Raw genomic sequence first — 11,471 nt, forward strand, 5'->3', positions numbered from 1 at the left:
TACTTGTGTATGACACTGACTAGTCAGGGACCGACTCTAAAGTCGAGAATCATGCATTGAATGGCTCTATGGCATTAATGCTAGACCGACCCTAAGGTCGATGAATCATGCATTGAATGGCTCTATGGCATTAATGCTGGACCGACTCTAAAGTCGAGAATCGCGCATTGAGTGGCTCTAAGGCACTAATGTCAGACCGACCCTAAGGTCGATGATCACGCATTGAATAGCTCCATGGCATTAATGTGGGATCGACCCTAAGGTCGAAGAACTTATAAGCGCTTGCCTGGTCTACGACCAGATGACTATAGCCAAGATATATGACCCCGGTGACCGTTTGTCACATGGCTAAGGGACGTTGTCCATAGTTTCGACTCTAGAGTCGTGAGGAAGGTTATGTTGGTGACTAATCACCTTGCACTTGTCCTAATCAAACTTAAGGAAGGATCACTTATCGGTTAAGCCTTGGTGACCCTATCGTCACATGGCTAGAAGGAGCGATGCTCATTATTGTGACTTTTGGCTATTGTCACCTATTTGCTTGGACTGATAGTCCTGAATGGTTATTATGATCGTTGTTGATATTATATCATGCTTTATTGTGTTTTCTTGCTGGACTATGGCTCACGGGTGCTACGTGGTGCAGGTAAAGGCAAGAGGAAGCTGGACCATCCTTGAGTTGGATAGCTTAGGTGATGACGTGTACATATGCACCCTTGCATTTGGTGCTTTTGGCAGATAATTCGGGAAAAGCCAATGGTTATTTTCCTTTAGGATCAGATGCAACAGTAGTGACTTCTGATGGGTCTTCTTTAAATTCTGTCTCTTCCTCAAATTCTTCAAGAGGAGCATCTTCTTGAGGTTCTTCCTGAATTGATTCAGACTGAGATGGTTCTGGATCAGGCAGAGATTCTTTGTTGTCTGGAGATACATCCTTCGAGGAAGTGCACGCAAGAGGATTGATTTTGGCCTTCTTTTTGAATTTGTACAAAGGAGTGGAATAAAAAATGGAACTAGTACCTTTCGCCTTAGTGACTTTGGTCTTCTTGGTCTGCTTAGGGCTTACTTTTATGGATTTACACTTGCCATTTAACTTGGTGGCAAGGACATCAAGAGATAGAGTAGATTCATAATCTTGGGCAGATGGCTTGGTCTCTTGTTCAGTGGAGACAGAATGTTGAGGACTTGCAACAGGTGAGTGCATCCTTTGTCAGAACCTTCGCGTGAGGCAAGTGGAACCGCCAAGGATGGTTTATATTGTACATTAAGGTCGGGAAAGGTCATGCCTTTACTAGAAGTCCCAATCAATGGAGACCCCTAAGGACCTAGAAGGGCAAGGGCATTTTTCCTTGTTGTGGCTTTGGGTCGACGGCCTAGATGAGCAGAGGAAGCTAGGGCAATGAAGTAGAGACAGGTGGGGTCGACATTGAAAGTGGTGGAGTGACTGAGGGAACCATATCAGCAATGGTATCCTTCTGAGACTTCGCTCCTTTGGAGGTGGAACCACGACTCGGGTCTTCAGGGTTGTTGAAAGGAAACAAATGGAGACACACAAAGAACAAAAAACCTAGAACCCTAGGCACAAGTTAGCTGAAAAGATAAACAAGAAACACTTAGAACCTAAAGCGAAAGGGAATCAGAATATAGAGAGCATTAGGTGAACAAATGAGGCAAGATCGAAAATGGGTAACTAAAAAATGGGTAACCATTTTTTTTGTGATAAAAGCCAAAAAACTCTCCTATTTTAAAAAAATATTCTCTCACACCACAAAATTGGGAAACTTTACAAGATTTAGAATATAATGAGATAAAACAAATAAACTGCATTCCTTTTTTGTTTCAAATTTTTGTTGTCTTTAGTACATGGTCAACAAAGAATATTAAATATATTTAATTATATTAATTTTTTTTATATAAAAAAAGGTCGAGATTAAAATTTTAAATTGTCATACCATATGTGTCCATGTAAATGCCAAGTTATGTTGAAGAGAAACGAGATAACCATTTTCTTCAAAAATTAGAAAATGAATTATAATTGAAATACTAAGTGATGATGATAAACATAATTCGAAAAATAATATATCAGTCACAAAAAATATTTTTAATCAAATCATTATGTGCATGAGTCTTACAACATTTCTTACACAGTCTAGACAATAGGAATTTGTGTGTGTGCATGTGTAAGCATATCAACGTTTCTTTTTGGCCTTTTGAAGCTAGGGTCATTGCCCATGTTAGGCAATTGTAAACTTTTTCAATTTGTAACCATAATGGAGGCTATAACTCTTATACCGATGGTAGCCCTTTACACTGGTAGAGTGTCCTCCAATATAGTTGCTAATTACCTGTTACCCACTTACTCAATGTTGGCTTTCACACATCAGTATAGGTAGCAATTTTCCAGAGTGGAGCCTGAAGAAGAAACTGGATTAAGGAATGCTCATACTAAATTGACATAATAGTTTGATCAAATATAAATTGGAGGGTCTACAACTTTTTCAAATATGCTTTTTATTCCTTATAAGGTATAAAAATGATAAAGTTCATCCTCCAAAAATTGAAAAATATGATCAACAATTTTCTTCCAAACGGGACAAGAGATTTACACAATCACATATGGAAGGCAAGGAAATCAATTATTGGAAATTTCAAATAAAACAAATCCCCAAGGATTTCCTGAGGGAATCAAATCTGACCATGTCCAAAGCTTTAGTAAACATATATGCAATTTGTTTGTTAGTCTCAACATATTCTAAAATAAGACTTTTATTTTCAACAAGTTCCCTGATAAAATGATGACGAATGTCAATAAGTTTGGTGCGAGAGTGCTAAACTAGATTTTTTGAGATATTAATAGCACTTGTATTATCACAAAAAATGGTTAAAGTTTGTAGATCAAACCCATAATCAACCAACATTTGTTTCATCCACAAAAGTTGAATACAACAGCTCCTAGCAGCTATGTACTCAGCCTCGGCTATTGACAAGGAGATGGAGTTTTATTTTTTTCTATGCCAGGAAACCAAATTGTTTCCCAAATAAAAACAACCACCACTTGTACTCTTGCGATCATTAGTGTTTCCTGCCCAATCTGCATCATTATAGCACACAAGGTTAGCATTCGTTTCTTTGGAGTACCAAATGCTCAATTCAAGAGTATTATTGGTATAACGAAAAATTCTTTTTTCATTAGTCACATGAGACTCCATAGGGTTCCCTTAGAAGCGAGCACACACTCCAACTTTGTAACTAATTTCTAGGCAACTAGCAGTTAAGTATAGAAGAATCCCAATCATACTCCTGTAAAGAGTTGGATCGACTTTTATCCCATTATCATCTTTAGATAGTTTGACAGTGGTTTCCATGGGAGTTTTAGCAGGTTTGGATGCATTGTGCTGAAATCTCTTCACAAAATTCCTGGCATACTTGCTTTGTGATATGAAAATTCCCTCATCGAACTGCTTAACTTGGAGCCAGAAGAAAAAATTGAGCTCTCCCACCATGCTCCTCTCAAACTCTTCCTTCATTTGTTTCACAAATTCTTGCACTAGAGAATCGTTAGTAGAACCAAACACTATATCATCAACATATATTTGAGCTATAATAATATCGATATCAACATTTTTTATGAAAAGTGTTTTGTCTACTCCCCTTCTCTTGTACCCCTTTGAGACCAAAAATTGGCCAATCTTTTATACCAAGCCCCAAGGGCTTGTTTCAACCGATACCATGCTTTTTGTAGCTTAAAAACATGATTTGGAAAGTGAGGGTCCTCAAACCCTTTGGGTTGCTCAACATAGTCTCTTCATTCAAAATCCCATTTAAAAAGTTGATTTGACATCGGTTTGGAATAGTTTAAAGCCAAGAACACATGAATTAGCTAGCAATAGTCTTATGGATTCAAGTCTTGCAACAAGGGAAAATGTCTCATCAAAATCAATTCCTTCAACTTGAGTGTACCCCTGTGCAACTAGCCTAGCTTTATTTCTTATTATGGTACCAAATTCATCATTTTTGTTTTTAAATATCCATTTGGCACCTATAACATTAGATGGCTCGGTCTAGGGACAAGAATCCATACCTCATTCCTTGTGAATTGATCTAGCTCTTCTTGCATAGCATTAATCTATGATTCATCGTTTAAGGCTTCCTTCATGTTTTTTGGTTCAAATGTAAGAGTAAAGCAAACAAATTGAACCAAATTTACATACCTCTTTCTAGTGACCATACTTTCTTTAAGATTTCCCAAAATAAGTTCAGAATGGTGATTATTTTTTACTCTTGTTAAGGGTTCTCTTTTAATAGAGCTAGAAGAATTAACCGGGGTTTCCTTCTCTATTCATTCAGTTGATGTTGCAACAAAATATGTGTCTAATACAACATCAGTAGAAGTTGTCACCACTGAACAATCTTCCGTCAGATCTGGATTTCCTACTGTTATCAAAAAAACAAGTATGGATGAAAACTGAAAGGGCTTGATTAGACATAATCATGTCACGATTTTAAAAAATGCACGGGGATTCTGACAGACATCGTGGGGATATGGACGGTTGTTTCCTTAAAGTTTCTTTATTGCTGGTCGCACTAAACAAACTTGGGGGGAAAATGTTATCCAAAAAACAAGTATGGATGACATAGCAAACATTTAGTACACGTGGCTAACATCTGGCAGAATTCGTGTTCGACTATCGACCAGGAAGACATCTAGTGTCACGACGTTCGATCTCTTCATACGACCAGCCTGGTCGTACGAATGCCATGTGCGGAAAAGATCTTATGCAATTATGATAGTGTTGACTGTGATTTTAGCCAACGACGTAAGAACGTCTAATACGACAAGCCTTCAAGAGAATTATAAACGACAACAGACAGTTTTTATCAATGAAAGTAAATAACACGAGATTTTATAGTGGTTCAGCCCTGATAATCGGTAATAGCCTAATCCACTTAGAGATTTTATTACTGTATTCACACTCAAGATCAGATGAACCAGTGTCAACTGAGTTTCTTCAGTGCAAATATCCCAGAATACAAAAAAGGGGTTCTCTCTCAGGGAAAACACTTTCTCTCTCTAGAACACAGGTTAACTCTGAATTTTGCCAAAAAGTCATTTTACGATCCTCCCAACTCTCTATTTATAGACCTGGGATTCTCAACTGGTATCCCCTTTTCATAGGGATATTTTATTATTCACCTTATATTTATATTACAATAAATGTTTAAAATACAACTGATCCCTAAATTCGAGTGAGGAGTGAGAGATTCCCGGATGCTTAGACCAATTCTCACTGAAGTCGTTTCGGGAAGTTTGACGTAGTCTCACATGCATGTTGATTACTCCTTCAAGCTTTTCGTGGGTCAAAGGTGGTATGTGCATGGCTCTCCTTGGACCAAAGGTCATGTAAGTTTGGCTCTCCTTGGACCAAGGTGGTCCGAGGCCACTTCCTTTGCTCCTTACCTCGGGCAAGTCTGAGGTATACTCCTTCATTGTGTCCGATCGGACACAATGGTTTTCTTCTTGGCTTAAGGTGGTTCGAACCACCCTCTTTGGCATCTTACCTCGGTCAAGCCCGAGCCCATTTCCTTTAGTCAAGGTCCGATCGGACCTTGTACTCTCCTCCTCAAACCAAGGTGGTCCGAGCCATCTCTTCATACCATCTCCTCGGACCAAAATGGTCTAAAGGCTCCTCTCCCATGGGCATGTCAGATCAGACATGGTGCCCTTCTCCTCGGACCAAAATGGTCTGAGCCTCTCCTTTTCAACCAAGGTCCGATCGGACCTTGTAATCTTCTCCTCGGACCAAGGTGGTCCGAGCCTACCTTCCTCTTCCTTCTCACCTAGTTCAAGCCCAAGCATACCTCTTCCATGGCACATCCGATCGCCCATTAGGTGGCTTTCCCCTTGACTAAAACTTAGTCATTCTCCTCAGACACGTCCAAGCCACTACTTAGTAAACCTTGAGAGGTTTACCTCGGACATACTCGAGCAAAATATCAAGAGGCTCCTTAAGCTTAGATCCGATCGGACCTGTTGCTTTTATCCCTTGAACCAAAATCCAAATCTCTCCTTCAATCTTCTTGGACTTGCTTTAAATCAATTATTAGGGTCTTCAAACCTGGGGTCTGAGCCAAGCAACCCTTAGACCAAATATTCTCTTCGGTCGGGTGTATTTGGCTTGACTATCTGTCCAATTTCCTAACTGGTGTATTGGGCCACTGCTAAGCCAGATCACCCCAATAACTCATGCCATGTGCTAATTTTATTGCCACGTCATTCTTTTCAAATTTTTGGGATAACAACCCACTTGGGTTCTTACGTCGTTTATTTACCTTTGTTCAACGTCGTTGGCTAAAATCACAGCCAACATTTTGGTGCTTTCATTGAGAGCCTGAAGAGAAGACAGACAGTCCCTGAAGCAATATGGCGCCTAAGAACACCACCGCGGCCTCCAAGAGGGCAAGCACCTCCAGGGAACATGCCAGATCAGAAGGCCCCAGCGTTCAAGATCGTGAAAATGAGCCCAGGGTCGTGCTTGAGGATGTATCTCCTGAGGTTGAGGAGCTCCAAGAGACCATGAGTGTGTTCTAGGAGGAGTTGGCCCAGTTCAATGCTAGGCAGGAGGCCTTTGCTGAGGAAATGGCCAAGCAGAGGCGAGAGATGGACGCTAGGAGCGAGGAGATCCGTCGACAGCAGGAGGAGGCCGACAGACGACATCGCGAAGCTGCACATGCTCTGGAGGCAGCTACATAATTGACCCGAGCCAATGCTCAAGCTGCGCCTGGGGTGACACCCACCCCAGAGGCAAGGACCACAGAGGCTGGTCATAAGAAAACTGATAGGCCAGGCAGGAATGGTGGTAACCCACCTTGTCATGAGGAAGAGGGAGTCCGATCACGCACTGCCTCAACCCAGAGGGGGAACTCGAAGACCCCCTCAAGGAGCCCCATATCAGAGACTTCCAAGTCAGGAAGTCATAAGTCAAGCAGCAAGAAAACACCTTCTGAGCAGGGGCACAAGAAAGCTCCTCGTGGCAAGGAGACTTCCCACTTCAGAGATGGGCACGGGTGTGATGAAGCTAACAGTCACCACACCAACCAGTCGAAGGAGAAGAATAATAACCGACGAGGAGGAGAGGATCAACCGGCTCAAACGGGGAAGCCACCACGGCATTCAAACTAGCGTAATGGCAAAGAGCACGCTCCACCTAGTAGACCTTCCGAGAAGACTCGGAGTACGGTGTTCGACCGGTTGGGAAAGAACACTGCTCAGAAAGACCTAAGGGACGTCATTGATGACAGAAGGAGGACCGTTCCGGTCGAAGGGCAGGAGCCAATCCGTCCTACCAGTCGAGTAGAAATACTCGATGTTGATACGCCGGATAGGATTGCCCGACCAAACGGTCCCGAGAGTGCATCCCCAGCAGTGGCCCCGGGCATCCAAGCTCAGCTTGATGCTTTAACGGCAGCAGTCCAAAGTTTGTCAAAACAACCAGTTATTGATCTGGTAGACCACAGAAGTGGTAGCCCTTTTTGTGCTAGAATAAGAGCAGCCCAACCACCGAGGAAATACAAAGCACCGGTATTGCCAGTTTATACAGAAAAGGCAGACCCGGTGAGACACGTTGGGAAGTTCGAAGATCAGATGGAGCTGCTTGGGGTGAGTGATGACTACCGCTACAGAGTCTTCCCCACCACCATATCAGACACTGCCCAGGAGTGGTACTGGAAGTTCAGACCTGACTCCATCACCTCTTGGGAGAGCTTTAGGAAGGAGTTCTGCAGGCAGTTCAGTACTGCCCGAACCCCTCCTGTTTATGCCAACCACTTGGTGGACATTAGGCAGGGTAAAGATGAGTCTCTCAAGAACTACATTCAAAGGTTTATGAGAGAAGCCAATCGGGCTACCGCGGTTGGAGATGAAGGGAAAATGGTTGCAATCTCCTCCGGTATTATTTATCGAAGTCCTTTGCGGGACAGCATCCACCACCATCCAATTTCAACTTTACAGCAGTTTTTAGACCGGGCAGATAAGTACATGAAGTTGGATGATGCCATTGAGAAAGGAGAGAACGGGTTGAACAACCCAAGTGGATCAGATGAAACTCCGAAGGATAGCGGAAACGATCAAGGCGGTAGTAAGAAACGTGGGAATAACGGGTCTGAACGCCACAATGAGAAAAAAGCTAAGTCGGGATCAAATGACAAGCCTACGAAGTATGAACCTCGATTCACCAACTACACCACTCTTTCGGCGACCCGAGCGGAGATCTATCTAGCCAGCCATCAGGAGGTCCCTTACCGGAGACCCCCACCAATCAAGAAGGAAATGAGTAAGAGGGATAAGAACAAGTTCTATCGTTTCCATGGAGACTATGGTCACGACACGAATGAGTGTAATCACCTTAAGGATGAGATAGAGTTTCTCCTCCGGTCTGGGAAGTTAAAAAAGTATAAGGCAGAGAAGACACAGGGAGAGGGGAGCAGGAATAATCCTGGGTTCAAGCGGCAACGGTCCCCACCTTTACAACCTGAACCTGTGGACTTCACACTAGATACAATATGTGGAGGACCGCATCTTGCTGGGGATAGTAACAAGGCGAGGGAGAGGTATGCTTGCACCCTTCGTCATGAGTTGGGGGCGGCATCCACCTCCGAGGTTATGACGGTGGAGGAGAGACCATCAAAGAACCCAAGGTATGAAAGTGAGTCCTTCACTTTCACTGAGGAAGATGCTAAACATGTGAGGTATCCTCACAATGACCCTCTTGTTGTGACAGTTCAAATAGCTAATATGAAGGTGAAAAGATGTCTGGTTGATACGGGAAGCTCCGTAAACATTATTTATAAGTCCTCTTTTGAAAAAATGAAGCTATCCATCAATGACTTGAAGCCATGCTCTCACGTCATTTATGGGTTTACTGGAGAGGGACTGTCACCAGCTGGGACAATAAAGTTACCAGTCACCACGGGAGAAGCCCCTAAGCATGAAACCGTGATGACTGAGTTTTTGATTGTTGATTGCCCGTCCGCCTACAATGTGGTTATTGGTTGACCACTACTCACCAATTTGCATGCAGTGGTTTCAATTTGGCACCTATCTATGAAGTTCCCGACCAGCGCTGGCATAGGCTGCGTCCAAGGAGACCAAAGAGAAGCAAGAGAGTGCTATAAGCCTCGATACCTAAGGCGAAGAAAGGTGCCAAGGAGAACAACATGATTGTGAGTGTTGAAAAAGAGGAGGTGGATGAGATGAATGTAGACCATAGTCTTGTAGTAGTGAATGATGAAGAGATGTTGGAGGAGTGTGGCCAGGAGAGCACTCCTAGTTTAAAAGAGCAGAAGACCCCATCAGGTGATGAAGTCACCAAATAGGGCGTTGCCCAAAGCGAGGGAAGAGATATTGATCCTCGCTTTGGGAATTATGAGAGTGATGTGGGACCGTCCGAGGAGTTAGAGGAGGTCCCTATAGATGAGAATGACCCGACAAGAGGGGTCAAGATTGGGAAGAAGTTGAAAGCTGAGGTCAGAGTACAGCTGATAGAATTCTTGCGAAGGAATCAAGATGTCTTCGCCTGGTCTCACAAGGATATGGTGGGTATCTCACCAACTGTGATCAGCCACGTGCTCAACGTGGATGAAAGATATCCGGCGGTACATCAGAAGAGGAGGTTGCTTGACAAGGATCGAGCAAAAGCTCTTAAGGAGGAGGTAGAACGATTGAAGAAGAACGGGTTTATTAGAGAGGCATACTATCCAGCTTGGATTTCAAACCCAGTCTTGGTGCCCAAACCCAATGGAAAGTGGAGGACTTGTGTAGATTTTACTGATCTAAACAAAGCGTGCCTGAAGGATTGCTTTCCTTTACCAAGAATAGACCAGTTGGTAGATGCAACCTCTGGTCACGAGACTTTGTCCTTCATGGACGTGTATTCGGGGTACAATCAGATCAGCATGCATCCTCCTGATGAAGAACATACCAGCTTCCGAATGGATATAGGGCTGTATTGCTATAGAGTGATGCCCTTCGGATTAAAGAATGCAGGAGCTACCTACCAGCGCTTGGTGAATGGTATGTTTCGTGACTTAATCGGCAAGAGCATGGAAGTATACGTAGACGATATGCTGGTGAAGTCAAAGGAAGCTGAGGGGCACGTGGGAGACTTAGAGGAGTGCTTTGCAATATCGAGGAGGTATAACATGAAGTTAAACCCCCTCAAGTGTTCATTTGGAGTGGGTTCTGGAAAATTCCTTGGGTTTATTGTTAACTCCCGAGGAATAGAGGCAAACCCAGAGAAGATCAAAGCTCTCATAGAGATGAAGTCTCCGACAAGAATAAAGGATGTGCAAAGCTTGACGGGGCGAATTGCGGCTCTAAGCAGGTTCGTTTCAAAATCAACGGACAAGTGCGTCCCGTTTTTTAACCTGCTTAAAGGAGGCAAGAAGTTTGAGTGGACCGCGGAGTGTGAACAAGCTTTCTAGGCGATAAAGGAGCATTTGGCCCAACCTCCTGTTCTTTCTAAGCCAGTTGATGGAGAAGACCTATTCATGTATCTAGCAGTCACGGAACACGTTGTTAGTGCTGCCTTAGTACGTGAGGAGGATAAGGTGCAGCACCCAATATATTACGTTAGCAAGCGTTTGGTAGGAGCGGAGTCCCGATACCCCATGATCGAGAAGTTGGCCTACTGCTTGGTACTTGCGTCACGAAAATTGCGGCCGTACTTTCAGGCACACCCCATCAAGGTCCTTACTGACCAGCCTCTTTGCCAAGTTTTACAGAAGCCGGAGTCGTTTGGTCGGCTACTTAAATGGGCGGTCGAGCTAGGCCAGTTTGAAATCAAGTACCAACCAAGGACTGCTATTAAAGGTCAAGCTTTGGCAGATTTCATCGCTGAGTGTACCGGAATCGTCGAGGTCCCCGACCAGCAGGAGAGTGTTACTGGGCTAAAAGAAGAAATTCCTGCTTGGCAACTTTTCGTTGATGGATCGTCGAATGAGCACCATTCAGGAGCTGGGATTATACTAGCCACACCAGAGAAGCACCGAATTCATTGTGCACTAAGATTCAGATTTAATGCTTCAAACAACGAAGCGGAGTATGAGGCCCTCTTGGCAGATCCGATCCCGATGCCGAATACTTGGGGAGCAGAATTCCAATGCCGATGCTCTAGCAAAGCTTGCTAGTGCAAAGGATGCCGAAACTCTAAATATAGTACCAGTAGAATACTTGGCAGATCCGAGCATTGATAGACAAGAGGCCATGCTGATTACGATGGCAGATCCGAGCATTGATAGACAAGAGGCCATGCCGATTACTTTCATTGTTGACTGTGATTTTAGCCAACGACGTAAGAACGTCTAATACGACAAGCCTTCAAGAGAATTATAAACGACAACAGACAGTTTCTTTCAATGAAAGTAAATAACACGAGATTTTATAGTGGTTCAGCCCCGATAATCGGTAATAGCCT

The 11,471-nt window shown here is 43.5% G+C and overlaps 1 protein-coding gene across 1 annotated transcript; it reads right to left on the bottom strand.

Annotated features, from left to right (window-relative positions):
• Positions 1 to 760: 760 nt before the first annotated feature.
• LOC133796305 (uncharacterized) lies at positions 761 to 1,204 on the bottom strand. Its single transcript, XM_062233775.1, has one exon. The coding sequence runs from the start codon at positions 1,202 to 1,204 to the stop codon at positions 761 to 763; it is 444 nt and encodes a 147-aa protein (XP_062089759.1).
• Between the last annotated feature and the right edge of the window lie 10,267 nt (positions 1,205 to 11,471).

This window comes from Humulus lupulus, chromosome 8 (genome assembly GCF_963169125.1).
Source record: "Humulus lupulus chromosome 8, drHumLupu1.1, whole genome shotgun sequence".
Classification (NCBI taxonomy): domain Eukaryota; kingdom Viridiplantae; phylum Streptophyta; class Magnoliopsida; order Rosales; family Cannabaceae; genus Humulus; species Humulus lupulus.

Excerpts from the sequence above, each read along its gene's own strand:
- LOC133796305 (XM_062233775.1), bottom strand. The coding sequence starts at position 1,204 with ATGCACTCACCTGTTGCAAGTCCTCAACATTCTGTCTCCACTGAACAA.